The sequence below is a fragment of the Thunnus maccoyii genome, chromosome 22, assembly GCF_910596095.1.
Source record: "Thunnus maccoyii chromosome 22, fThuMac1.1, whole genome shotgun sequence".
Lineage (NCBI taxonomy): Eukaryota > Metazoa > Chordata > Actinopteri > Scombriformes > Scombridae > Thunnus > Thunnus maccoyii.
Genome location: NC_056554.1, coordinates 21,918,275 through 21,945,342, shown reverse-complemented (window position 1 = coordinate 21,945,342; position 27,068 = coordinate 21,918,275). Strand labels below are relative to the sequence as shown.

The following is a 27,068-nucleotide window of genomic DNA, read 5'->3' as shown; positions in this document are numbered from 1 at the left end:
AAATATTATTAAAAGTAATTATTAAAAGTACTTACAGTGAAGAGACTTTGGACTCCTCTGGCTTGTACCAAGTTTTTTTTTACTGACACTGTTTTTGTATGACAATTGTTGAACCTCTTTGTTGTAAATAAAGAAAGTTTGAGGATAAAATAAAAGTGTCCTCATACTGTATCAGGGTGGATAACTGTCTTATAAAGTCAGTATTTTCTGGTTCAGTTTCATTTATGAGACTTACAGTCTATTACAGTAACAAAAACGGAGGATAATTAGTGTGATAGTTCCTGCTCTTAGTTTGGACTCAACTTCATATTGTGTGTAATGTGAATATTTGTGTAGATGTTGTTAGTTTCACTTTAGCTGCTTAACAACATTAGTTGAAGAGAAGTTGTTTCTGTTGTTATGCTTTATGACCAGCAGAGGTCAAAGGTTTGGAAATGACTAAAATATTTCCTCATCAGCTGTAAAGTTTTGATTGATGCCATTTTGTGACAAAAATACATGACTGCACCTGAGAAATGGAAGGTTTTTATGTGTTAAATGTAGTAAAACTGTAGATTCCTGTAATTTACAATAGAAATGACTAATGTTTGTGTGGTTTTAGTCCACATTGTTTCTGACATGAGAATCGAGGTTTGATGCTGTAGATTTTCCTTCTCACACCTGTGATGACTGAACTTTGACCTCATGTGTTGATGACTCCTCTCCTCTGTCTCCTCTCACAGGGAGAAGATGATCTGCAGGATCCTTCTGATCATCAGCCTGACCTCCTGTGTCTGTGGTTAGTTTACAACTTTGATATCCATATTATTAAATATATATTATAAATGCGTAATATATTATTAAAGGTGATAAGAAAACACCTTATTGCAATTGGGAAAGTGTTCTATATTCAATTATTGCTCATTTTTTTTATTCATTATTGTATCATGCATCACCTTTTCTATATTGCAGTATCGTTGAACTCTTTAGTTTTTCAGCCTCAGTTCTCAGTTTGTCTGGTCCTCACTTTCCCTCTCTGTCTCCTCAACAGGAACATTTGTAGTGAAAGTGACACAGACCTCCTATCAGGCAGAGGAGAACGACAACATCACACTGGAATGGATGTTTACAACCAAACCTGACAGTTCCTCCACCTCACTTAACATCTTCTGTCAACTGTTAACTGATGTTAAAACCTTGATCCTGTATCATGTATATGAGGGTGTTGAGTCTCCAGAGTCTCAGGATGGACAGTTTGCAGGACGAGTTCAGTGTGACAAAGACGCCCTCAGAGAAGGACGAATCAGACTTCATGTGTCCAGACTCAGGACTGATGACTCGGGTCTGTACCTGTGTGAAGTGTTCACAGATTATGGTGAAAGCTCTGGCAGATGTCGACTCAATGTCACTGGTAAGATGATTCAGTAGAACTCAGAATGCTATTCTTAATATATGTTATCAGATTGTATGTTTGCTTCGATCTATAATTAAGACATAAAATAAATGTGGACACAAACATCAGCAGGTTCAAACCAAAACAGTCCAGATTTTAATTTTGGACTTGAACAATGTGAAGTGTCACAAGTAGGAGAGTTGAACGTTGGGGTAACAGAATTTGTGGAATACAAGTACAATTATTGTTATTTTTCTGTTCTTTACAGCAGCTGTTGATCAGCCCAAACCTCAGAAACCTGCTGTGAGACCACAACCAGAGAGTCGGGGAAGTCGGGGTACTCACAGCAGCTGTATTCTCTGTCTATGCTGGACTCTATTTTGCCTTCAGACTTTGTTCTACACCTAATGAGACAAAAAATGTCTCATCAGGGTTAGAATGAAGAAGATCAGACTTCTGTCTGTCACTGCATCTTTTTACCTTCTGGGTCCATGAAGCTGCTTTTTCCTGCACATCCAACCAGACCTCTGACCTTTTCACCTGAGAGAACCCAGCAGGATGAGAGTGTGAAAGAGGAGAACAACATCTGATTAGACCCATCAGGACTAACAAGGTCTGTCTAGAGGATCATCTTTATCTAAGAGGGTCATTAGAGTTTTGTTTATTGTTTAATATTAAGAAAATCCTCATCAGCTTCTACTGACATTTCTGCTAGTCTTCTTGGAGTCTGTTACTGCACACAGACTCCAGGTTGGTCTCTACAAACAAATGCTACTAGAGGTCTCCAGTGTGCACATACTAGAAGTCCAAAAGTTGCGGCTGCAAGTAACAGCAGAGCTGCAGCTGCTGTTCCTGTTCTGGACCTCCTGGTGGCTGTTTTACACCTGCATGAAGACACAACACCTGTATTTTATATTTGATATCAGGAGGAGGATCCAACAAGCATCATGACAGCAAAACTTCACACAAATCACCAAAACATTACAACAACAAAGGAAAATGCTGCTATGTCCATTTCTTTGCAAGAAAATAAAAACAGATAAATATTCTCTTCACATAGGACGTTGTCAGCAGCATCATAGTCACACAACAAACATGACGCTGTTTGTCCAGAAGGTGGCGCTATAAGATAACTTCTAAATATCTGAGAGTCCATGGGTGCATCCCAAGTCTCTTAAATTGCATCCACGTCTCCCTCACTTGCGTCTTAGTCCCTCCCACCGTGGATGCAAGGAGAGACGCAAGGAAACCAAGCGAGGAGAGAGGAAACGAGGAAATTTGTCTTAAGAGACATGAGACGTCCTCTCCTCTGAAACGTCATGTGAAGCGACGTCCGTTTCTGATGACGACGACAGGTGATCACAGCTGGATCAGATGTCAGTCAGTTTTAACAGCTGTAGAAACTTCTGATGGAGTGTGTGTCTGCACACATGTGCACTGTGTTAATACTAATAAAGGTGCACAGTTATCACCGCTAGAGCAGCTGTTTCCTCTCTGCAGCCTGTTACCTGTTTAACAAACACCTAAATAAAAACCTGCATTCTGCATTTATACTGTGTCCTGCTCAGAGGCACAGGAACCATTTCTACTCGCGGAATGCGTTTATACCATTTATTGATTATTTGTATCTGTATTTTTTGATAATCCTGATAGTGAATTCATTATTCAATTACGCAGAATGTGATCAGGGTGTCTTCTGAACACTGGAAAATATGTATTTGGCTAAACGTTTCAGGGAAAATGGAAATGATGTAACTCATATCAAACCCGACGCTCAGGAATTTTCAGCGTCACATGTGACTGAAATGAAATGACGATAAATGATATAAAATATAAATGTGTTTAACTGTTATTATGGATAAAATTAAAGTCAGGAAGAGTCTGTCTGTCAGCAAGAAACAGTTTAATGGAGGAAATAATAGATCATGAAAAGAAAAATCTTTCTGACACATGAAGAGAGTTGTTAATGGTTCTTTTGTTGATCAGGTCGACAATTAATAGATTTTAACTATATGATGAATCACACCTGGACTGGACTGTGTGTAACAGCTGACCTACTGGATGTAGGATGTAGATAGGCATCCATTGTGTCATCACCTACGAGGCGTGTCTTAGTCATTTCCATGTAACAAGAAAACGTTAGATGTTGTAAATAGTTATCGAACATGATGATTGAATATCAGAGTTTTTTCTGAACCCGGAGCTTTTCCAACACGCTGATCTGACCTGCTTCTTTGGCAACGTCAGTTATTGATAAATGACAGAAGACATGAAAGGTAATGTGTTTGTGTTAGATATTATAGAAAGTTGTTTTTGCTTCCTTTAATCCTGTTATAGAGTAAGCAATAAAGTAAACTCAACAGCGTATTTAAAACTATTGACCTCAATCAGTTTATTAAAAATCACGCTGAAAGGAGTCATTCTGCGCCATGAGTAGAGTCTACATTTGACACTCAATTACAGTTTAAAACCTATTATAGCATCAGTATTGTAGGACTCAGTTGAGTCTTCTCACAGTAAGAAACTTGATTTCTGAAATCGCTGTAGTGGATTATAGAGACCTTGTAGATTTCTTCTGGAGAAAGCTGATTTCTCTACCATTTAGAACAATACCCAGGTTTCTCATCGCCTTTTAACATGTGAGTATATACTTAACAGACTGCAGAGGGGGGAGCACAGCGCGCAGTTGAGGGTCATGTTTCTCAAAGAAACAAAGCAGTAGTCTGAATGCAGATGCCCAGTGCATTCTGTTCGTTTGCCTTGCTCGTTTTGTTGTCTCTGGGTCGCATCCCCAGAGGCAAGCAAGTGATGATGAAAACATCTTTGTTTTATTGTTCTATAGTCGTAACATATTCTGTTAGGTATTAACTGAAGCCATAACAAACTATTTTAATGATCAACAAAGAGACACGTGGAGCTCTCTGAATTTGCATTTTAAGTCAAAATAAATGTGATAAATACAATATAATTTTACACGGATTAAACAAAATGAGATGCAGCATGTTGGTAGCGATCATGCAGCTGCTGGTAGGTGGAGTTAGTTACTTTTATACAAAGCCACGTAGTCGTTCGTTCTCCCTCAGCAGCTGCTGGCTGTCCTATTTCGATCTTTGATCCATATTATACAAAAGAGAGTAGAATCTGTTATATGCATTAATATTCTACTAATAATAGGCTAAAACATAATGTAATAGGTTACATGTCATGAAGCTAGGAGATAATAAGGTATCTGGTATGGATAATATAACTGCTGAACATTTAAAACGCGTTGTAAAAAAGCTCTACCCTTTGCTTGCTATTTGTTTTACTGGGTTATTAGTCCATGGTATTCTACCTGACTCTATTTTATCTGTTATACTGGTGCCTGTCATTAAAGATAAAGCTGATAAACTAAACAGCTCGGAGAATTACAGGCCTATAGCCTTAGCCAGCATTTTAACCAAAGTGCTGGAGAGAATGCTACTAAATAGGCTGGAAAAGAACATCCTGACTTCTGACAACCAGTTTGGCTTTAAACGTAAACATGGCACTGATATGTGCATTTTTGCTTTAAAGGAGATTTTAGATAAATACATTAGGCAAAAAAGCCACGTAGCAGTTGTTTCTCCCTCAGCAGCTGCTGGCTGCAACCTTTTATTTACTGTACAGACAACAGAGTCCTATATCGATCTTTGATCCATATTATACAAAAGGGAGTAGAATCTTTTATATGCATTTATATTCTACTAATAATAGGCTAAAACATAACTTAATAGGTTACATGCACACATAACCGTTGATGGTCAGTCTGTTATTTTGCAGAACCTTTATAGTCAAGTAGGTTAACATTAACAATGACAAACAAATAGAACCTTTTTCAGAGCTCATTAACAAAAAGTTAAGGCTATAAAGTAGTCAAATGCTTTAAGCAAACCAAACAAAAATGCATTATGCAAACCCTGAGTTCTGTCTTCCTCTAAAACTCAAAATGGCTAATCTGAATTATACAGTATATCATACATTATAGCATATACTAACATAATAAGAAAATTAGCTTGGATGTTTTTGGATAAAGAATAAAAAACAGGTTCTGACCATGTTTACAGCAATTAAAGTTGTGGACTTTGTTCTGTAGAACAAACTGCAGGTGTTAGACAATCCCTGCTATGATACACCAACATAACACCAATTTATAGGCTTGTTTTAACCTGAGGACACGTGAAGTGACTGGATAAGTAACATGCATCATAACAGAGTTAGTGTGAATGTGATTTTCGGACAAAGCAACAATTACCATAAACATCTCATGTATTAAAATCTTCAGGTTCCTGGGCTTTATTATAGTAAATAATGTTCTGACCTGTAACTAAACCTGTGCAAGTATTCATGGTTGTGGATCTTTAACAAGCCTTTCAAAGATCTGAAGAGGCCTTTTACCAAATGGAAGGATACTTTGAAATAATAATAATAATAATAAGATGAACTCATTAAAACTATACATCTGCTATAATGAAATAACCTTACAAAACAAGTGTGCTACAAATCATTGGTCAGATTAAATAAGAACAGCAGAAATAATCATGATTATTATGATAAGCTAATGTATGTTATGATTTGGGGATGCTATGAAGGCCCATGACTGATGCAGTAAGAAACTGATGCCTCATTAATGTTCAATCAGAAATATCAGAGACATAGATGAGAGAACACTGCAATGTTAACAGTAGCACAAGCAGCACTTCTATGTGGAAGTAACAGTCTTCTGATTAACAAGTGCAGATATTGCACAGTATTTGCATTTATCTCTTATCTGGATTAAACAGGTGGCAGGTTCATATCACCAACACCTATAATAATCATAATCCAGACTTTACAGACTGTGAGAGGAGGGATGAGAACCTGAGCAATCCTAGAGTCTGACAGGGCCCCAGGCAGAAAATCCCACAGGGCCCTTCTGATCAACTTTCATTGACATTACGTTCCTCAGAATACCTATTAAATAATCAGATATTAATCGAAAACATTTATAGAACATTTTTATTTTGACAGATTTATACTAACAGCAAAAAACCAATGTAGTATATGTATGAAACAATTAATTACAAGTAAAACACATATTTAATATTAAAGAAATGAGATAAATGAAATAATATAAATGTTAACAACTTAAAAGTGTAAAGTAAAAAAGTAAACATTCTTTCTCTTTAGGAACAAACTATAATAATCCTCTTATTTGCTAAAGTGCTGGAGATGGTGGAAGCTGACAGACCTGATAAGAAAAAATAAAAGGTGATGACTTATAAAGGACATGGTATATGTCATCAATATCATTAGGATGCAATGAACTCACATTCATCAGTATCAGGATCTGGAGGGCAGCTAGTTCCCTTTTTTATTTGATAGGAACTCCCCCAATGTGCCTGTGGTGAGATAACAAACAGCTGCTCTATGATACTGAGCAGCAATGAATGAGTTCATATAATTTCCTGATATTATTCTTTGAATATTCCCTATGACCTAATTAATTTTATATTTTATATTATCCTATCATTCATTTTTAATTAATCCCATTTGATTTACTTAACTTTAATCAGTTTCACAGGCTGGTTTCACAAGCCTTCCCAAAGCTAAAACTATTTATTTAGTTACATTTTAATGAGGCTCAAATAATCTAAAGGTAAATAGCTAGCAAGCTAAATTCTGTTAGCTTTACTGTAACATCAGTCAATGTAAACAGTAGTTACCTGATATGACCCTGCTCACCAAAACACCAATGAGATGGGGCCCTTAAGGGGGGGGTTTCCTAGAACTGGTTGTCGCTGCAATGCTCATTCTGTGTTTTTCTGGGTTGTTTGAATGTTTAAATCGTAAGAACAGCTCTGAAGATAAGGGAAATTCTAGCTGATTCATTGTAAACTCAGGCTTAATGTCATTTTCTGATCTGATTCAAACATTTAAATCTGCACAATTAAAACAAGACTGTTAACAGTGAATCAAATGTTTCAGTTACTTGTTTCTATTAATCAAGCAGCGAGTCTCAGTTTTTGTCACTTCAATTATTACCTGGACGGATGAACTGCTTCAGTACAAAACAGTAAATGTTTAAAATGAGGAAGTAGCTGTGTGGCTTTCAACTGCTGTTTGGCATAAGCTCAAGTTACAACAGACTCACAAAGAGGAACTGCAGTCACACAAAGTGAAAATAGAAATGATCACACTTTACTATAATAAGTTTATTCTGTAACCCTCATATATATATATATATAATTATTTTTATAGAAATTTAAAGTAAATACTCTGTCCTCCTCAAATTCACCAAATAAAGAAATTCAACACATCAAAATATCCTCACAAGTACAAACATGGAGATGAAAAGCTGAAATATGGAATATGTGAATATTTGAGTTGAATTTATTCAGAAAAGTTTTCATCAACCAAAGAACATTTATTCTGTTAACTAAGTCTTTATGATCAAAACACTGACATCTAAATGAAGAGTTTCTATTAAACGTAATGTTGTTGGTCAAACATCTGATCCAACGAAGGGAAAGCTGAGTGTTTATCATCATGTACTGAGGTCTGCAGTAGCTGAAGGTGGAAAACTGAAAACAACAGCTGACTTGATGTTTTAGTTAAACTGACTGTGTGAAGCAGATGCAACATGGAGGTTAGTCACTGTTGCTGTATCTGACGACGTCCAGGTGTCGCAGTTTTGCACAACCATTTCAGTGTAACGAATGAGTTGTTGTTAACAGTTTAAAAATCAAAAGCAGAAGCAGAAGTTGTCAAATGTGTCCAGAAGTGGTTTATGACTGTGCTGTGTGTGAAGCCATAGCCCTTTGTCATCCTGGTGTTTTCCTCCCAGTCTGTGTGTGTGTGTGTGTGTGTGTGTGTGTTTGTCTCTTTTTCCACACCTGCTGCTCATCCTGGACCTGTACAGCTGCCATAGTCATCACCACCTTCTACAAATACACAGTCCACCATCGTTGCCAAACAAGTTCCTGGTCTCGGTTTATCTTGTTGATTCTGAATGTTTGCCTTACTCGTTTTGTTGCCTGACCTGCCAGTAATTCTGTGTATCAGTTGACCATTGTAGAGGATGTAACAAAGCCTTGTTTTGATCAGAAAAAAATAAAAGTATGTTTTACACATCTAAACTTGAAAACGGGTCAAATTTGACCCGAACACAAAAGGAGGGTTAAAACAGTGATGCTGAAGGAGTAATGTCTCCAAATATAAATAAAGCCTGTTGAAAGAGAAAAGGCCTTTATAGAATCACTATTGTCATTATATCATTATAATAATTATCATTATAGTCCAATTATGACTATTTTCTGTTATTTTAACAGAATTTTAACCCCGCACTTCCCTACGCTCTGTACACTCTGATGACTGTCAACTCAGTCATCAGTAATTCTTCTACGGACTAATTACACTGTACGTTGCAGGCTGTAATCGAAAGCATCACCAGTTCCTGTTTCACAATTACGTACAAGAGAGCAAAAGCAGCAGTCATGAATACAAACCAGAATAGATCTTCCAAGACTAATTAAATCAAACTCTTAAAAATCCTATGAACATATTATAATAATATTGTGTATGTTGCTGTATATTTTATGCCAAGAAAGTGTATTGACTTGAATTCAGGTGTAGACTGGCACACAGCAAATATGATCCTCGTTGTTCTGACCTCCTCTGTCTGTGGTTGGTTTTCACTTTTATTTTAGGTTACACACGTGATACACAAAATTGTGCATAGTTAATCTACAAAGGAAGGAATAAGGGAGGAATCGTTAATACTTCCTTAATAACTTGTGGTGGAAAGACTTCAGACGGGCCAATAAATCTTCAGGTCTCCCACAACATATTTATCTGAAAAATCAAGATGATCCAGACTCAAAGAAATACACTGAAACCAGCAGATTTCAGTGTAGTATGATTTACTGTGTATCAAGTGCAATACAAGTAAACCGCGGCTTCGTCCATGGATGAAAAACCTAATGTAGGCAAATCATTCAAATATCATACATGCTCATCGGCCAGTAGTCAAATATCAGGAGCGCTAACCTGTCCATGACTCTAACTGACATCATTCTGCACACTGTACCTGTGCTGACACTGACTTAACTGCTTACACGAGGAAATTACTCTTCTACAGACTATATAGTCTTCATTATAATCCTCCAGAAATACATAACCACACTTGAGGAACAGAAGATTTTTTAAATGTTAAATGTATTCAAAAAAATCTGTAGATTTCTGTAATTTACAATTGAAATGACGAATGTTTGTGTGGTTTTAGTCCACATTGTTTCTGACATGAGAATCAAGGTTTGATGCTGTAGATTTTCCTTCTCACACCTGTGATGACTGAACTTTGACCTCATGTGTTCATGACTCCTCTCCTCTGTCTCCTCTCACAGGGAGAAGATGATCTGCAGGATCCTTCTGCTCATCAGCCTGACCTCCTGTGTCTGTGGTTAGTTTACATCCTCAGTTCATCATCCAAAAAGAGAAAAGTCAAAAGATTTGATGACTTGTTGTAAAATATATCAGTGAAAACATCGGCAGAACTATTAAAGCAAGTAGAAACTCTTCATTACAGGAAGATGCTCTATACTCAATTATTACTTAGATTGTATTTATTATTGGTATCAATCATGACCTTTTTACGGGTGTATTTTAAACACTTTCCCTCTCTGTCTCCTCAACAGGAACATTTGTAGTGAATGTGACACAGACCTCCTATCAGGCAGAGGAGAACCACAACATCACACTGGAATGGATGTTTACAACCAAACCTGACAGTTCCTCCACCTCACTTAACATCTTCTGTGAACTGTTAACTGATGTTAAATCCTTGATCCTGTATCATGTACATAAGGGTGTTGAGTCTCCAGAGTCTCAGGATGAACAGTTTGCAGGACGAGTTCAGTGTGACAAAGACGCCCTCAGAGAAGGACGAATCAGACTTCATGTGTCCAGACTCAGGACTGATGACTCGGGTCTTTACCTGTGTGAAGTGCACACAGATTATGGTGGGAGCTCTGGCAGATGTCGCCTTAATGTCACTGGTAAGATGATTCAGTAGAACTCAGAAAGCCTTTTTTAATTCATGTTATCAGTGATGTACAGACTGTGGATACAAACATCATCAGGTTGAGGCCCAAATGGTCCAGATTTTCATAAGTAGGAGAGTTAAATGTTGGAATAACAGAATTTTGTGAAATACAAGTACAATCATTATTATTTTCTGTCCTTTACATCAGCTGTTGATCAGCCCAAAACTCAGAAACCTACTGTGAGACCACAACCAGAGAGTGGGGGAAGGATCAGCCTCTACGTTGGACTGACAGCAGCTGTACTCGCTGTCTGTGCTGGACTCTACTTTGCCTACAGACTCTGTTCTAAACGTCATCACAGAGAAAACGTTGTGGTATATGAAAACATCTGTCCAGCAGAATAGAAGTTGTGTTTCTCAGAGATCAGACTTCTGTCTGTCACTGCATCTTTTTACCTTCTGGGTCCATGAAGCTACTTTTTCCTGCACATCCAACCAGACCTCTGACCTTTTCACCTGAGAGAACCCAGCAGGATAAGTGGTGGGAGCTTGGCAGATGTCGACTCAATGTCACTGGTAAGATGATTCAGTTGAACTTTATGAGTTTGCTTGCACTCAGCAGTCACAGTATTGTTTGCTTAGATGAATAAATACACCATAAAATATGCTGTATATGGACCAAGCAGCAACCTCTGGAGATGTAAAAAAGAAGCCAACATGGAAGTGCCAAAAACAGTTGCAGTTCCTTGAAAGGTCACTTGAGGCTCCAAAAGTGATTCAATCCCCATGGACCCTCATGTTAAAATGCCCAACTTTACTTTACAGTTTTACAGCCTGGTACAAAAAATGGTTTTTGGAATACTATTGCATAGACACATGGTCAAATGCATGAAGATGATGAAACAAACAATTAAATCTCATAACTTCAATATTGAATGCATGAAAATGATGAAACAACTTAACAACTAACACCACTTGGTGGCCGCCATTATCAAAATTACGGCACCGTAAACTACCAAAAATTCACAATAATTTCACATTTAGCACATGGAATCACCTCACACAAGGAACGTATAATCTCCTGTACATCGTTATTTTCGGAATGCGGGTGAAACAAAGAACTATTCTTTCTGCACTTGCATCTTAGTCACTTCGAGCTAGGCACTAAAGCTTATCTAACATCTAGGGAGTATGTCAACCCACTCTAAGTTGTTTTACATCACATTTTACATACCTGCGGAGCAGTAAGGAACAGACACAAGTTAATCTGTGTGACCAAGTAAAGTGCTATTTTATTCTGTCCCTGACCAACACGGGCTTGGGTAGGATGTTTCTTACTGGACCCGCGGGGTGTACTACGAGGCGAGATTAGAGTGTTAGAGAGGTATGTTGAGCCCAGGGTTTTCAATGTCATGAAGGTATCTGCTGCATCAAGTTTAAAGTTTATGAGCTGCTCTGGATGTGGGAGGCACAGAGAGTGCATCTAGTGGTAAAATAAATATATTAACTAGTTTTTTAATCAACAAATTTACATGGTCAGCAGTTTTCTGCCAGCATTCCTCTCTCGCCTTCTGTCCTTATGTCTCCTCCTGACTGAAGTAGGCGGCATGCGATCGGTCCATTTTGTGCGGAAACAGAGTCAAATGACGTTCCAAATGCCCCCTTTTATGGGGACGTGCACAGAGCCTGAAGCAGAAAGCCTGAGTTAACAAAGAGAGTTCAAAACCACCGTTGTGATACCACTTATCTCTGATCGTGAGTTTAAGGTTTGTTGAGCCAGCTCACACAAAGAGCCTGGATATGTTGAACTTGCTTCGTAGTGCAGCCCTCCGGTATTGCAGCAACACCTACCGTCACAAGATATAACAGCAACATTTAAACCAAATGTATTATCTGAGAGATGAATGATGAATACACACACAGACTGATGTTTAATTTGTGAACCTCTAAAACTAAAAAATCATTTAGGCTAGTTTATGGCTAGTATGAGTAATAGGCCTATGTCATAAAATTCAATATTAATTTTAACTGAAAGCTTAAACAACTCTCACTCCCTTTCTTCTTGATCACTAACCTCTAGTAGACCTGCTCCTTCAGCCCTGTCAGTCTCCTCCATCTTTCTCCTCTCCTTCTCCTCACCTGGTTTTAGTAACACGTTATTTTATTTATTTTTAACTGAACTGGCAAAATCTTCTCACCTAACTGGCCTTCGGCGGAACTGAATTTGATGGGGGGCTAAAGCTAAACAGGCCTAGCCAAGCCACTGTGCATAATTAAGGTCACCTCAGCTCCACCTTATTGCCCATTCTGGATTAGCCGGGAGCCAGGCGGAGTCAATCACTGCCAAAATGGCGAAGTCTGGAGCCGCCCACTTTGAGCTTCAAAACCGCTCTTCAGAAACCAATGAGTGACAACGTTCATATTTTTTACAGTCTAAGAAATGGACACAAACATCATCAGGTTAAAGCACAAATGGTCCAGATTTTAATTTTGAACATGAACAAGTGTAAAGTGTCAGAAGTAGGAGAGTTGAACGTTGGGATAACTGAATTTGTGGAATACAAGTACAATCATTATTTTCTGTCCTTTACAGCAGCTGTTGATCAGCTCAAACCTCAGAAACCTGCTGTGAGACCACAACCAGAGAGTCGGAGAAGGATCAGCCTCTACGTTGGACTAACAGCAGCTGTACTCGCTGTCTGTGCTGGACTCTACTCTGCCTTAAGACTCTGTTCTAAACCTGATGAAAGATGATGAACAGAGTTATATTTTGGGCAGAATGCCCCTATAGGACTCAAAACCATCACATTTCCTATTTTAATTTATTATGAAGTATTTATTTACTTTCGTCTAACATGGCGCGTTACATTAACACAACTTAATTAGGAGTCCAACCCCTTCAAGGTATTGGCCCGACTATTAACCAATATCTGAAGTGCCATATTGATTAGTGCAAATGGGCGTGGCCTATCACATATTTGATCATAACTCAAGATGCGCTAAGTCCTGAACATACACACCAAGTTTTGTTCACATCAGTTGAGGGGGGACAAAATGGCGGAACTTTAAGTGTGCGGTTATTGAAATGCTGCAGGCTTTGTGATGATCAAACAAGTGTGTGATTGGTCTCATTCCTTCTTTAAACAGAGTTAAAGTAGCTGAAGTGACTTTGTTTGACTTTGTGAAGCCTAGAACCTGATCACTTTTGCTTTGAAGCTTTAATTTTCAATGATTGAGCTGCCTCCTTAGTTGAGCACGAAGTGCCGCTTGTGGCTAAATTTACACCCTGTGTTTACTGTTTACACTATGAAGATTTACACAATGCATGTCAATATTTTGTACATTTCATTTCATCCTCCCCAGTTTACAGCTGCGGCAGCTCTTCTCACTTAGAATGTTTTTACATATTTGTTATTGTGAGTCTCTTTCTTTTTTACGTTATTAAATGACTTTATTTACTTGGCAAAAACCTGTTTCTGATTTTATTTACACTTTTTAAAATGTCTCTAAAACGTGTTTTCATTCCTCTGCAAAGCACTTCTTCACTCTATTAAACATTTTCTGACTTGAATATAGAATTGGACTGTTTTTTGTTGTTGTACTGTTGTGTTTTACAGATGTGTAACAGATGTTTGGTATTTGTCTAAATTTTTCTAAATTCTCTTTTTTGTCAATAACTTGTATTTTTTTCAACTTTTGACATCCCCAGCTTTGCAGCAGATGACCTCTAAATGTTTGAATGATGTAATGAATCAGTCCTCTAGGAACCTTGTTTGGTCGACATGTAGAAGACTTGAGTTTCTGATGAAGAGCAGAATAAAGTCCAGCAGGTAACCAGACAGCAGCTGTTCTTTGTGTCCTTCACACTTCAAACAAACTCAACACAGATTCTGCAGTAAGAGTTGATGTGAGGCTCTGCTCTCAACCAGACTGATTCAGTCTTTATTGACACAAAAGGTAAAACATCTGTTTTATTGTGATGTGACACTGCAAAAGATGTGATAAAGAATTATAAAAAGATACATTATAAAAAGGATATAAGATGAACAGAAACTGATAAAAAACTAAAACGCCTTTATATTCATAGTACCAATTACACAAATTCACAAATTCTTAAGTCACACAATCTTTGAGCAACTAAAAATGCTACAATGTTGATTTAAAAAAGTATGAAATGCATTTAATTTTCTTAGAAAAAACAGAAAAATCTTCCAGCAATTGTGGAATCCTAAAATTGTTTATCTTCATTTCTTTATGTAATATATTCCAATATATAAATACACACAAGTCACACTTTAATGTATAACAAATGAATTGACCAAATTCCAAGTCAGATCACACTGAGACAAACATTTTAAACAAATATCACAGATACATTTGTTTTTAATGACACTTCAATGAGTCTAAAGGTGTAAATGAGCAAACAGCTGTAACCTGCAGCCAGGTGAGGATCTCTAAACAAGATGAGCTGACTTCCAGTGAAGAGCTCCCTCTGCTGATCTTTATCTTTAATACCAGTGTCAACAACTCAAAGCTTTTCTCTCAAACATACATGTGAAAGACTGATAATCAATAACAGACAGTTAATAAGAGCTCACTGTAACAGACAGGATTAAAAACAGCAACAGTAAATCTCAGTTTCAACTGCACATTACAATAAAACAACAAAGCTCTATGTTGAGAAGTTAAAGATGTAAATTCTGGACAGAAGGTCAGAACTCAGTTTTACAGTTTTCATGACGTTTGACGATCAACAAGCATGTGCTGCCTGGAGCAGATCACTGTGGATCCACTAACACATGCAGAACGCTGAAAAGATTGTTGTGGTCATTATAAACAGATGCATCACTTCCTGTGTGGCACTACAGTTTCATGCCAGTCAACATAACACATGAGAACCAGAAGCTCTGAAGGCTCCTAACCTGAATACTTAATACCTAATGCTTCTCAGCATTATTTCAATAAAGTGAACATAGTGCACATTTGACATCTAACAAAGTTCAACCAGGAGTCCTGATATCAAAATGATGAACAAGGGAAAGATGAAGAACATAGTTTGTTCTGTGTCTTTGGTATAAAGTTGAATTATAACAGTCTTGTTTGGTTTGCGTTGCAGATCAAACTATTTCCTCTGATCCATCTGCTAAGCTGTAAGTTTTCTTCAATCCACCACTGGACTGAGTAGAAATCTTGTTTGAGTCAGTACAGATACAGCTGCTGTCAGTCCAACATAGAGGTCAATCCTTCCCCGACTCTCTGGTTGTGGTCTCACAGCAGGTTTCTGAGGTTTGGGCTGATCAACAGCTGCTGTAAAGGACAGAAAAATAATAATAATATCTCAATGTTCAACTCTCTCATGTCCAAAATTTAAATCTGGGCCATTTGTGCTTAAACCTAGTGATGTTTATCAATCAATCAATCAATTTTTATTTATATAGCGCCAAATCACAGCAAAAGTCATCTCAGGGCACTTTTCACATAGAGCAGGTCAAGACTGTACTCTTTAATTTACAGAGACTCAACAATTCCCCCATCGGCAAGCACTTGGCGACAACAGTAAGGAAAAACTCCCCTTTAACGGGTAGAAACCTCAAGCAGAAATGTCCACATCATAGACTGTAAAGAATATGGACGTAGCCACCGTGACCTAACCCATTGGTTTCTGAAGAGCGGTTTTGAAGCATGGCAATGCTACATGGTATACTGTGGAATTATTTACAATTATTATCTACATCCACTCTGATAGAAAAGGTGGATCCTCCAGACAGACCTTGTTAGTTCTGATGGGTCTAATCAGATGTTGTTCTCCTCTCTCACACTCTCATCCTGTTGGGTTCTCTCAGGTGAAAAGGTCAGAGGTCTGGTTGGATGTGCAGGAAAAAGCAGCTTCATGGACCCAGAAGGTAAAAAGATGCAGTGACAGACAGAAGTCTGATCTCTGAGAAACACAACTTCTGTACTACTACATAGATGTTTTCTGTCTCATTTACCACTACGTTTTCTCTGTGATGACGTTTAGAACAGAGTCTTAAGGCAGAGTAGAGTCCAGCACAGACAGCGAGTACAGCTGCTGCTGTCAGTCCAACGTAGAGGCTGATCCTTCCCCCACTCTCTGGTTGTGGTCTCACAGTAGGTTTCTGAGTTTTGGGCTGATCAACAGCTGATGTAAAGGACAGAAAATAATAATGATATTACTTGTATTTCACAAAATTCTGTTATTCCAACATTTAACTCTCCTACTTATGAAAATCTGGACCATTTGGGCTTCAACCTGGTGATGTTTGTATCCACAGTCTGTACATCACTGATAACATGAATTAAAAAAGGCTTTCTGAGTTCTACTGAATCATCTTACCAGTGACATTAAGGCGACATCTGTCAGAGCTCCCACCATAATCTGTGAGCACTTCACACAGGTAAAGACCCGAGTCATCAGTCCTGAGTCTGGACACATGAATTCTGATTCGTCCTTCTCTGAGGGCGTCTTTGTCACACTGAACTCGTCCTGCAAACTGTCCATCCTGAGACTCTGGAGACTCAACACCCTTATGTACATGATACAGGATCAAGGTTTTAACATCAGTTAACAGTTCACAGAAGATGTAAAGTGAGGTGGAGGAACTGTCAGGTTTGGTTGTAAACATCCATTCCAGTGTGATGTTGTCGTTCTCCTCTGCCTGATAGGAGGTCTGTGTCACTTTCACTACAAATGTTCCTGTTGAGGAGACAGAGAGGGAAAGTGTTTAAAATACACCCGTAAAAAGGTCATGATTGATACCAATAATAAATACAATCAAAGCAATAACTGAATATAAAGCATCTTCCCAACTGTAATGAAGAGTTTCTACTCGCTTTAATAGTTCTGTTGATGTTTTCACTGATATATTTTACAACAAAAGTCATCAAATCTTTTGCCTTTTCTCTTTTTGGATGATGAACAGAGGATGTAAACTAACCACAGACACAGGAGGTCAGGCTGATGAGCAGAAGGATCCTGCAGATCATCTTCTCCCTGTGAGAGGAGACAGAGGAGAGGAGTCATGAACACATGAGGTCAAAGTTCAATCATCACAGGTGTGAGAAGGAAAATCTACAGCATCAAACCTCGATTCTCATGTCAGAAACAATGTGGACTAAAACCACACAAACATTAGTCATCTCAGGTCACTTTTCATATAGAGCAGGTCTAGACTGTACTCTTTAATTTACAGAGACTCAACATTCCCTCATCAGCAAACACTTGGTGACAGCGACATGAAAAAACTCCTCTTTAACAGGAAGAAACCTTGAACAGAACCAGGCTCCAGATGAGCAAACATCTGGTTGGGTTGAAGGAGAAAGACGAAGGAGGAGAGACACAGAGAAGCACAACAACAACAGCCCGCCATTTTAAGTAATTATTTGTTTATTGTAATTTTTTTTTTGTTATTTCTGCTTTTTAAATCGCCCCTGAAATCCTAATATTTTTTTTTATTTTGCAAAGCAATTTTAACTCTATGAAGAACTTTCTAACTGAAATATAAAATGTGACTATTATGCTCTACAATGTGGAAATATAGCTTCCTATTTTTCTTTTTACTGTTTGTTGTGTTTTAAAGATGTGTAACAGATGACCGGTTGATGACAGAAGAGTCATAACAACTTCTCTCATATAAACAGGGATTTATTTACAATATATACACATTATAAACTGTACATGAGGAAAGATAATTCATTGTTAAATTACATTTTGCAAACCTTACAACCTAAATAGATGAGAAATATTAATTCTAACAAGAGCTTGGAACTCGTCATTAGCTCAATAAGCTGCAGGGACAGTCCTCATGAGGGATGACTGTCAGGCAGCTGTGTTGTCTGGAAACAGTCTTCCTCAGATCAGGCAGAACTTCATCATGCAGATGTTGTTCTCCTCTCTCACACTCTCATCCTGCTGGGTTCTCTCAGGTGAAAAGGTCAGAGGTCTGGTTGGATGTGCAGGAAAAAGCAGCTTCAGGTAAAAAGATGCAGTGACAGACAGAAGTCTGATCTCTGAGAAACACAACTTCTATACTGCTACATAGATGTTTTCTGTCTTATCAGGAGATTTAGTAAAACAAAATCTGAAGGCAAAGCAGAGTCCAGTACAGACAACAAGTACAACTGCTGCTACTGCTGACAGTCCAATGTAGAGGATGATCCTTCTCCAACTCTCTGGTTGTGGTCTCACAGCAGGTTTCTGATGTTTGGGCTGATCAACAGCTGCTGTAAAGCACAGAAAATAATAATAATTGTACTTGTGTTTCACAAATTCTGTTATTCCAACATTTAACTCTCCTACTTATGAAAATCTGGACCATTTGGGCCTCAACCCGGTGATGTTTGTGTCCACATACAGTCTGTACATCACTGATAACATGAATTAAAAAAGGCTTTCTGAGTTCTACCGAATCATCTTACCAGTGACATTGAGTCGACATCTGCCAGAGCTTTCACCATAATCTGTGAGCACTCCACACAGGTACAGACCTGAGTCATCAGTCCTGAGTCTGGACACATGAAGTCTGATTCGTCCTTCTCTGAGGGTGTCTTTGTCACACTGAACTCGTCCTGCAAACTGTCCATCCTGAGACTCTGGAGACTCAACACCCTCATGTACATGATACAGGATCAAGTCTTTAACATCAGTAAACAGTTCACATAAGATGTAAAGTGAGGTGGAGGAACTGTCAGGTTTGGTTTTAAACATCCATTCCAGTGTGATGTTGTCATTCTCCTCTGCCTGATAGGAGGTCTGTGTCACTTTCACTACAAATGTTCCTGTTGAGGAGACAGAGAGGGAAAGTCTTTAAAATACACCAGTAAAAAGGTCATGATTGATACCAATAATAAATACAATCTAAGTAATAATTGAGTATAGAGCATCTTCCTGTAATGAAGAGTTTCTACTCGCTTTAATAGTTCTGCCGATGTTTTCACTGATATATTTTACAATAAGTCATCAAATCTTTTGCCTTTTCTCTTTTTGGATGTTGAAATGAGGATGTAAACTAACCACAGACACAGGAGATCAGGCTGATGAGCAGAAGGATCCTGCAGATCATCTTCTCCCTGTGAGAGGAGACAGAGGAGAGGAGTCATGAACACATGAGGTCAAAGTTCAGTCATCACAGGTGTGAGAAGGAAAATCTACAGCATCAAACCTCGATTCTCATGTCAGAAACAATGTGGACTAAAACCACACAAACATTAGTCATTTCAATTGTCAATTAGTTTTATATCTGAATACATTTAACATTTAAAAATCTTCAGGTTCTCAAGTGCAGTCATGTATTTCTGTCACAAGATGGCGCCAAAAATCTCTTTTCAACAGTGAAAGTTTGTCACAGCAGCTACACATTAAGTGAAACTAACAAATCTATACAAACCTGCACATTACACCTGATATGAAGTTTGATTCAAACTAATAGAAACAACTATGACACCTAATTATCCTCAATTATCATCAGATTTGTTTCCAGATTAATAAACTGAAAATCTGGATAAAACTCAGAAAACTCAAAGTTTCAAATGTGCTTCACCAAAGACTCCTCTCACCTCAAGCACAGATACTGCAGCAACTAAACAACGGGAGCAGCAGACTCAAGAACAGCTATTACCCTAATGAACATATGAAGTGCACTGACACTAATCTGTATATATCAATATATATTCTATTGTACATATTCATCCTAACCCATAATATTTATTATGTATTTGTCCTTGTGTATATATACAACCATTCATATACACTTATTTTGAGCCACTTGCTTTTACATAATACAGTCGCATATTCTGATGTTTGTAATCACACTTCTGGTGAGATGCCAAACTGCATTTCATTTTCTCAGGATGTTGTGCAATGATGGTAAAGTTGAATCAAATCTGAATCTAATCCAGCACTCAAACAGTAAATACGGGCTCTTTCACACTCAGCACAAAAACAAATCACTTCTGATAAGAAGAAGTTGTTTATCCACTTATTTTTGTGATAAGCAGGTGAAATTCCCCTTCACAGCACGAAACTGTGAATTTAACAAACAGTCAAATGTTCAGTGGTGGGAACTTCGAACTTTTAATTTCAGTCGAGACTTTTGTACTCAACTGATCTGCAGCCAATTACATCGTTCTTCAACTATGGTCCATTTTGGTCTGGAAACTTTTAGAAAATCATATTTATAGAAATGTATTGATGTGTTTTATTTCTCCATCCTGTGTAGAAACACTTCCTGAAAGTGGCTGTGATGAAATGATTCAAATAATATATAATTTTTATCATTTTATTCAAACATTTAGAAGAAATCATCACTTTTGTGTTTTTTTAAACAAAATTATTAACATACCTCATATTTTCAAAATATTTAATGAAATTTCACAGTTATACCAAAATGTATAAATGTATTTATTTTCAGGATTTTAAAGATAATATTCTTCCATTGTTCAGATGAAAAACAACTTTCAACTGTTTCACTAAACTATTTTAATTAATTTCTTACATGGCATAATAATGAGTTTTCCAGTTCTATAAATTAATTGTAACCATAACTGCACAATTTTGTGTTATTTTTTTAAATTAAATTTACTTAAAAATATGTGTTGTGATGAGACGACATTTTTAAATTTGCTACCATACAATATGAAATGGCTGATATAGTGTTTTGTTAAATTGTTTAATTTAATATACAATATTTTCAATGATATAAGCCAACTAAAAAGCATTTATAACACTTCTACATCACAATACACAAAATGATGGAAATGACATTTTGTCACATTTTTGAAAAAAAAAAATCTCGTTTAACCTGCTAATGTTGGTTTTAAAGTTAGGATTTAATATAAGCCACATAAAATACACAATATAAAATGTTATTTTTCTTAGTATTTGTACATTCAAAGGAAATAAGAGCAGTTTGGAAATGACAGTCAATAAATATATTGTTATTTAAATTTTTTTTTACCTTGATTTGTTCTTATTTCAGTTCCCTTCGTGGAGCTAACTCTGTACTCTTCTGACACATGACTGTTGCTGTTGTAGCCATAGAAACCCTAAAAAAAACTCCCCAAATTTACATTTTGTACGGTCTGTCTGTTGCAGCTGCTTCACACATAGATCAACTGCTGTTTTTGACCATGGACCAGCTGTTATAACTGCAGTTGTCTATCAAGTCTTTTAATCTCCTGTTTAAACAGACATATACCAGCATCTCTACCATCCAGTGTGATATTTTCACATCAGAAACGATGAACAACAGCATTAAAACAAGAGTCTTGCAGGTAAAACATGAGACTCATGTAGCTGTTATATCAGGTTAGTGTGGGGCTTCTGCTCTATCTCAAACATCCCAAGATATGAGTGGAAAGTATTGTTCTTGCAACTGCATTTATAACCTTAGAACATAGCTGAACTATATCATGTGATAATACTTAAGTACACTTAACAAAAAACATTACTGGGACCACTACAGAAAATTACAGATGAACAGTTAACATCCAGGAATTCACATTATAAACACAACCACTGACTACCCAAACATTGACCATATACGGTCCAGACATAAACTAGGTTTTGACCTCATCTTGTTCACAATATTTCATCACCAAGAGCCTCAGCAGCTGCAGAACTCAGTACATGATGAGAAATGCTCAGCTGTCATTAATATGCTGGTAAAACATGTGTTGACATATCTGTGAAACTCTTTTACAACACGACAAAGACCTTCAGCATCAATGCAGTAAGTGAACACAGCTGCAGGTTTAGAACCGAAACTTCTCAGCCTGCATTTAAATAGGCAAAGTAGGAAGGAAGAGAGTTTGTGATCACATACTCAGAATTATACTCACTTTGATGCCAGTGTTTTTATCATAAAAACTTAGTTAACAGAATAAATGGTGTTTGGCTGATAAGAACTTTTATGGATAAATTCAACTCAAGTATTCACATATTCCACATTTCAGCTTTTCCTCTCCTTGTTTGTAGCTTGTGAGGATATTTTGATGTGTTATTGTGCCTGGCCCTAAACACCTTAGAAAGACATTATCTAATGATATAGCTACTCTAGGTGGCATTATCCTGGCCTCAACCTCCACCGTAAGGAATCTGGGACTTATCTTTGATCAGGATATGTCCTTTAACTCCTACATAAAACAAATTTCAAGGACTGCCTTTTTCCACCTACGTAATATTGCAAAAATCAGGCACATCCTGTCTCAACAAGTTGCGGAAAAAATAGTCCATGCATTTGTTAGTTCTAGGCTGGATTGCAATTCCTTATTATCAGGCTGCCCTAACAAGTCTCTAAAGACTCTCCAGCTGGTCCAGAATGCAGCTGCACGTGTTCTGACAAGAACTAGGAAAAGAGATCATATTTCTCCCATTTTAGCTTCGCTGCATTGGCTTCCTGTAAAATCCAGAATAGAATTTAAAATCCTTCTCCTCACTTACAAAGCCTGTAATGGTCAGGCACCATCATATCTTTAAGAGCTCATAGTACCCTAATACCCCACTAGAACACTGTGCTCCCAGAATGCAGGATCACTGGTGGTTCCTACAGTCTAGTAGTAGAATGGGAGGCAGAGCCTTCAGCTATCAGGCTCCTCTCTTGTGGAACCATCTTCCAGATTCAGTCCAGGGGGCAGACACCCTCTCTATGTTTAAGAGTAGGCTTAAAACTTTCCTTTTTGATAAAGCTTATAGTCAGGGCCCTGGACCAGGCCTTAGTTATGCTGCTATAAGCTTAGACTGACAGGGGACTTCCCATGATCCCTTGAGCTCCTCTCTCCTCCTCCCCATCTATATGCATTCATGTACCATCTTCCCTGGAGTTTTTTGTGCTTTCTCATCTCGCAGGAAACTCTGTGGGCCTTTGACGCAGGGATGGTGCCAGGATGATGGCGTGGTCCTGTTAGTGTCCTGCACCGGCTGTTACTGCTATTATTATTACTGTTAATATTATTGTTATTGTTACTGTTATTATTGTTGTTATTTTGCTTCTCTGTGTCTTCCCTCCCCTTTTCTTTCTCTCTCAACCCAACTGGTCGAGGCAGATGGCCGCCCACCTAGAGTCTGGTTCAGTCCTGTTAAAGGGGAGTTTTTCTTTGCTGCTGTTACCAAGTGCTTGCTCATGGGGGAATTATTGGGTCTTAAAAGGAGTACACTCTAGACCTGCTCTATGTGAAAAGTGCCCTGAGATGACTTTTGTTGTGATTTGGCGCTATATAAATAAAACTGAATTGAACTGAATTGAAAAAAATAAGGACAAGATCTTTACATAAATTTCTGCAAAAAATAACTGAATAAAAATGAGTGTAAAAGAATAAGTTCTTCTACTATTAATAATTCATATATATCTCACCACACCAACCAAAAATACACGATTTGTTCTGATTGTGTTGCGATGAGAGAGAGAGACTCTGCATTACGAGGGGGTGCTGGCTCATGTTTACTGGGCTCTGCTCATCTTTGCTATATAAACAATTGATTGTGAACTTCACTACTCATGTAATTTAACATGTCCTACCTACATTTTGCTCAAGCTTTTAAGTGAATAGAATTGGAGGTATTTATGTTTATATTTTGTGTATTTATTTTCTGTCTCTGTAGTTCTATATTTTATGAATTCTCTATATAGGGTATTTTTTTGCAGGCATTTTGTATCCCCTTTGTGATCCACAGCCTATCTGCATAATTTTGCTTTCTGATGTATTGTCTTTTTGGACAGTTTTTGTCATATACTGATCTACATATATTTTTTAGAAATGTTTCATAGGCTTTGTCAGTATCTTCTTCATCATATAGGCTACCCTTACCCAGTTTTGTGTTAATGATTCGTTTCTAAATGTGCTTCTGGATTCCATCATCCTTGTTGGAAAGGCTGTTGATTGGTACGCCAGTGCCCCCTTGTGGTGGAAGTGCGCAACTGCGCCAGTGAGTACGTGAAAGGGTGCCGTTCATTGTAACTTCACTAAGCAACAGGCACACTGTCAGTACGCCAGGGAAGTGGACATTATACTGCCACCAAGTGGTGTGAGCTGTGTGCGTCTCTCACGAACTGTGAATAAAGGAAGTTATTATGGACTGAACGGGACATTTAGTGAGCCTCACTGATGCTGTTAGCTTCTGGCATATCTGCTAAACTAAGCTAGTATACATGTGGCTCAGTAATGTTAATACTAGCTGCTGCTACCTGTTGCTAGGCTGTTAGAGTTTGACATTGTTGGTATTCTGATAATTGAGTAAAGGAGGGGGAGTCTGTCTGTACTGTTACTTAAATAAGATACAGTATCATTTCTTTATGGTGTGAATGTGTAATTAGTTTAATAGCTTACCTGTTCATGTGTTGATCGGCTTATATGTGCCATAGCATATATTCATATATTGAATATATTAGGTTGTCTGATTCTTATTATGTTTGGCACTTTGTTTCTGTTATAGACCACATACACCCACACCTCCTTCAACTCTGCACCTGTAAGCCCAAATGGTTGCAATACTGTGCTGTTGTGTTACATGAGAAGCAGTAAAGAAGAGTTAACTGCATCTGACCGTCCTGTGTGTTCTGATTGACATCCCAAGGGGAACTTCGCTCTTACTCATCCAGCACCTATACAGTCCAAAGTAACTAGCCACAGAATAATACTCATACCTGTATTTTAATTTACTGGCAACCTTATCTTTCCCATAATCACAGTCATAGATAAGGAAAACTGGCAAATGTTCACTGATGGCATTAATTAATAGCCTGCTTACTGCTTACACTTATCAGCATCAATCATATAACTATACTCTCAAAAGTATTTGGCCAACAGAGACAGATTTTTTATTTTTTTTTTTGTTTTATTCGAATAGTTTTTTAGAGGCTGTGAAAAAGTGGGTGAGAAAGGATACAATGACTTATATTTCTTCCCAGACTTGTCATTTGTTTGTTTAGCCAGTCATATTGCTGTCACATACTACCCTGGGTTTTGTTTGTGTTCATCTGCATTTATGATTTAATCAAGACAGAGAAGTATTTAATTTCATTATTCATTGTTTATTGATTTAAGTACTGAGTTTCTTGAGTTACAGATTAGCTTGGGTTGTAACCTACCATATCATGCTTTCCAACAGACAACAGGGAGAGGCACTGAACCACTTCCTGATTTTAAGATCTTGCTGACATCACCAGTGATGTCATGGGTTAGGGCGGTAGCAGCAGCTGGCAGCAGCTCTCTACAACAGTAGAGTTTGCACATGTGTACCTGGACAGTGGGGGATAATTTTTCACCCATCTTCATCCAGCAAATCAGCAGGTGAGTTCCTTTAATCTTGCGTGGTAGTATAGGCAAAATACATTACATTTCTTGTCAATTTGAATTGCACTGTGTACCCTTCTGTTGTCATGATAATGATTTGGTACTATACCATCTGACAAAAAAAGCTATTTTATTAGTATATATTTTTTCATTAAGCCTGCTATCTATTCTTTGAGATTCTCTCTGACTTATTGACCAATTTTGATGATTTGGAGTTTTTGCTGAAATTGTTTTCCTGAAGTGAATTTTATTCTGATGAAATGTGAAAGGCATTGGTCTTGAATTAGGTTTTGAAACCAGAGTCTTGCTAACTAGCTAAATCTGTACTGTTGCTAAAAAAATGTCTTGTATCAGTGATAGTCAACATTTGTGAGAGCGGAGCTGGATTTGTGATTCTGATGCTGCGAATTACACAGTGAGTTTCATTTTACTTTGTTTTATGTCAACGTCTCCATACAACTTAATTTTATCTAGATAATGGGCGCTTGCTGTCTGCGTAGTAGCGTGCGTGTACTCGTAGATTTAGTACTATAGTGGCCTATATGAAAAATATCAGCAATATACAGCAATATGATCAAAATAAATAAATAAAAATATACTGTAATGTCAATCTGTTGCTCAATCTGTTGATTTTGCATCTACTGCCATCATCAGGTTAAAATTTCAATTTGTCCAATACTTTGGTTTATGACCAGCAAGACTTCTAACATTCTTCTGCCATTATTTTTGCAAGCTAACACTCTAAACTAAGATGGTGACCATGGTAAACATTACACATCATCAGTATGTTAGCAATGTCATTGTGAGCATGTTAGCATGCTGATGTTAGCATGTAGCTCACAGCATAATATGGTGGTTTAGCTTGTTTGTGGCACCCAGTCAAATCCACTTCAGCTTCAGCTTCCATCACAACAGGTATTTTTCATCAGTTTTGGGCTGACGTTAGTCACAGGCAGTATTTAGAAACATTCAGCATTTCATTGAATTACAGATTTGAGTAATGTTGAGTTTCAATTTATGTTTAAATCTTAGCTCAAAAAATGGCAGCAGCAGCTACTAGAAGAAGTAGAGTTGCATTACACTGCTTTTTCACCAAAGGGGTGTTAGTTTTGTAAATTTTTGTGTTCACGTTTATACCTGTAATCTAATATTTATAAGGTTGTGTGTTTAAATTTGTTCCCGTAATCTTGTATGTTAACATTGTACCTGTAATCTTGTATTTGTAAGCTTGTGCATGTATCATTCCATGAAGATTTGACTCAGCACTTACTTGCACTGGTATTGAATTACTTAAGTTTAACATTTAGTTTTTAAGTTTAACTTAACCTTAAGTTTACAGCCTGCTTTATT

The 27,068-nt window shown here is 37.5% G+C and overlaps 3 protein-coding genes and 1 long non-coding RNA gene across 9 annotated transcripts in view; 2 read left to right on the top strand and 2 right to left on the bottom strand.

The window, feature by feature from the left end:
• The window catches only part of LOC121889447 (butyrophilin-like protein 8), a 30,169-nt gene extending 16,186 nt beyond the window's left edge, over nucleotides 1-13,983 (top strand). Inside the window, exons 2-6 of one of the 2 annotated variants that reach the window (XM_042401419.1) lie at nucleotides 723-778; nucleotides 1,031-1,390; nucleotides 1,641-1,732; nucleotides 1,799-1,929; nucleotides 10,946-10,962. In XM_042401419.1, the coding sequence (XP_042257353.1) occupies nucleotides 730-778; nucleotides 1,031-1,390; nucleotides 1,641-1,732; nucleotides 1,799-1,867 (570 nt within the window). In that variant the 5' untranslated portion in view covers nucleotides 723-729 and the 3' untranslated portion in view covers nucleotides 1,868-1,929; nucleotides 10,946-10,962. Of the gene's footprint in view, nucleotides 1-558; nucleotides 779-1,030; nucleotides 1,391-1,640; nucleotides 1,733-1,798; nucleotides 1,930-10,945; nucleotides 10,963-13,008 lie in introns of those variants that run through there. The other variant, XM_042401420.1, reaches the window with a different exon arrangement.
• The window catches only part of LOC121889443, a 122,718-nt gene extending 97,500 nt beyond the window's left edge, over nucleotides 1-25,218 (bottom strand). For 4 of the 5 annotated variants that reach the window (XM_042401408.1, XM_042401409.1, XM_042401404.1 and 1 more), the window contains exon 1: nucleotides 24,753-25,218. In XM_042401408.1, coding sequence (XP_042257342.1) covers nucleotides 24,753-24,785 — 33 coding nt within the window. In that variant the 5' untranslated portion in view covers nucleotides 24,786-25,218. Of the gene's footprint in view, nucleotides 1-21,385; nucleotides 21,702-24,752 lie in introns of those variants that run through there. The other variant, XM_042401413.1, reaches the window with a different exon arrangement.
• Nucleotides 3,483-13,983, top strand: LOC121889446. Its single transcript, XM_042401418.1, has 5 exons — nucleotides 3,483-3,648; nucleotides 9,775-9,830; nucleotides 10,066-10,425; nucleotides 10,621-10,988; nucleotides 13,006-13,983. Exons 2-4 carry the CDS (start codon nucleotides 9,782-9,784, stop codon nucleotides 10,815-10,817), a joined length of 606 nt encoding a protein of 201 aa, XP_042257352.1. The 5' UTR covers nucleotides 3,483-3,648; nucleotides 9,775-9,781; the 3' UTR covers nucleotides 10,818-10,988; nucleotides 13,006-13,983.
• LOC121889456 lies at nucleotides 14,332-16,347 on the bottom strand. Its single transcript, XR_006093538.1, has 2 exons — nucleotides 16,183-16,347; nucleotides 14,332-15,719 (listed from the first exon to the last, which is right to left on the bottom strand). It is a non-coding gene; the product is annotated as an uncharacterized LOC121889456 (long non-coding RNA).
• Nucleotides 25,219-27,068: the final 1,850 nt, after the last annotated feature.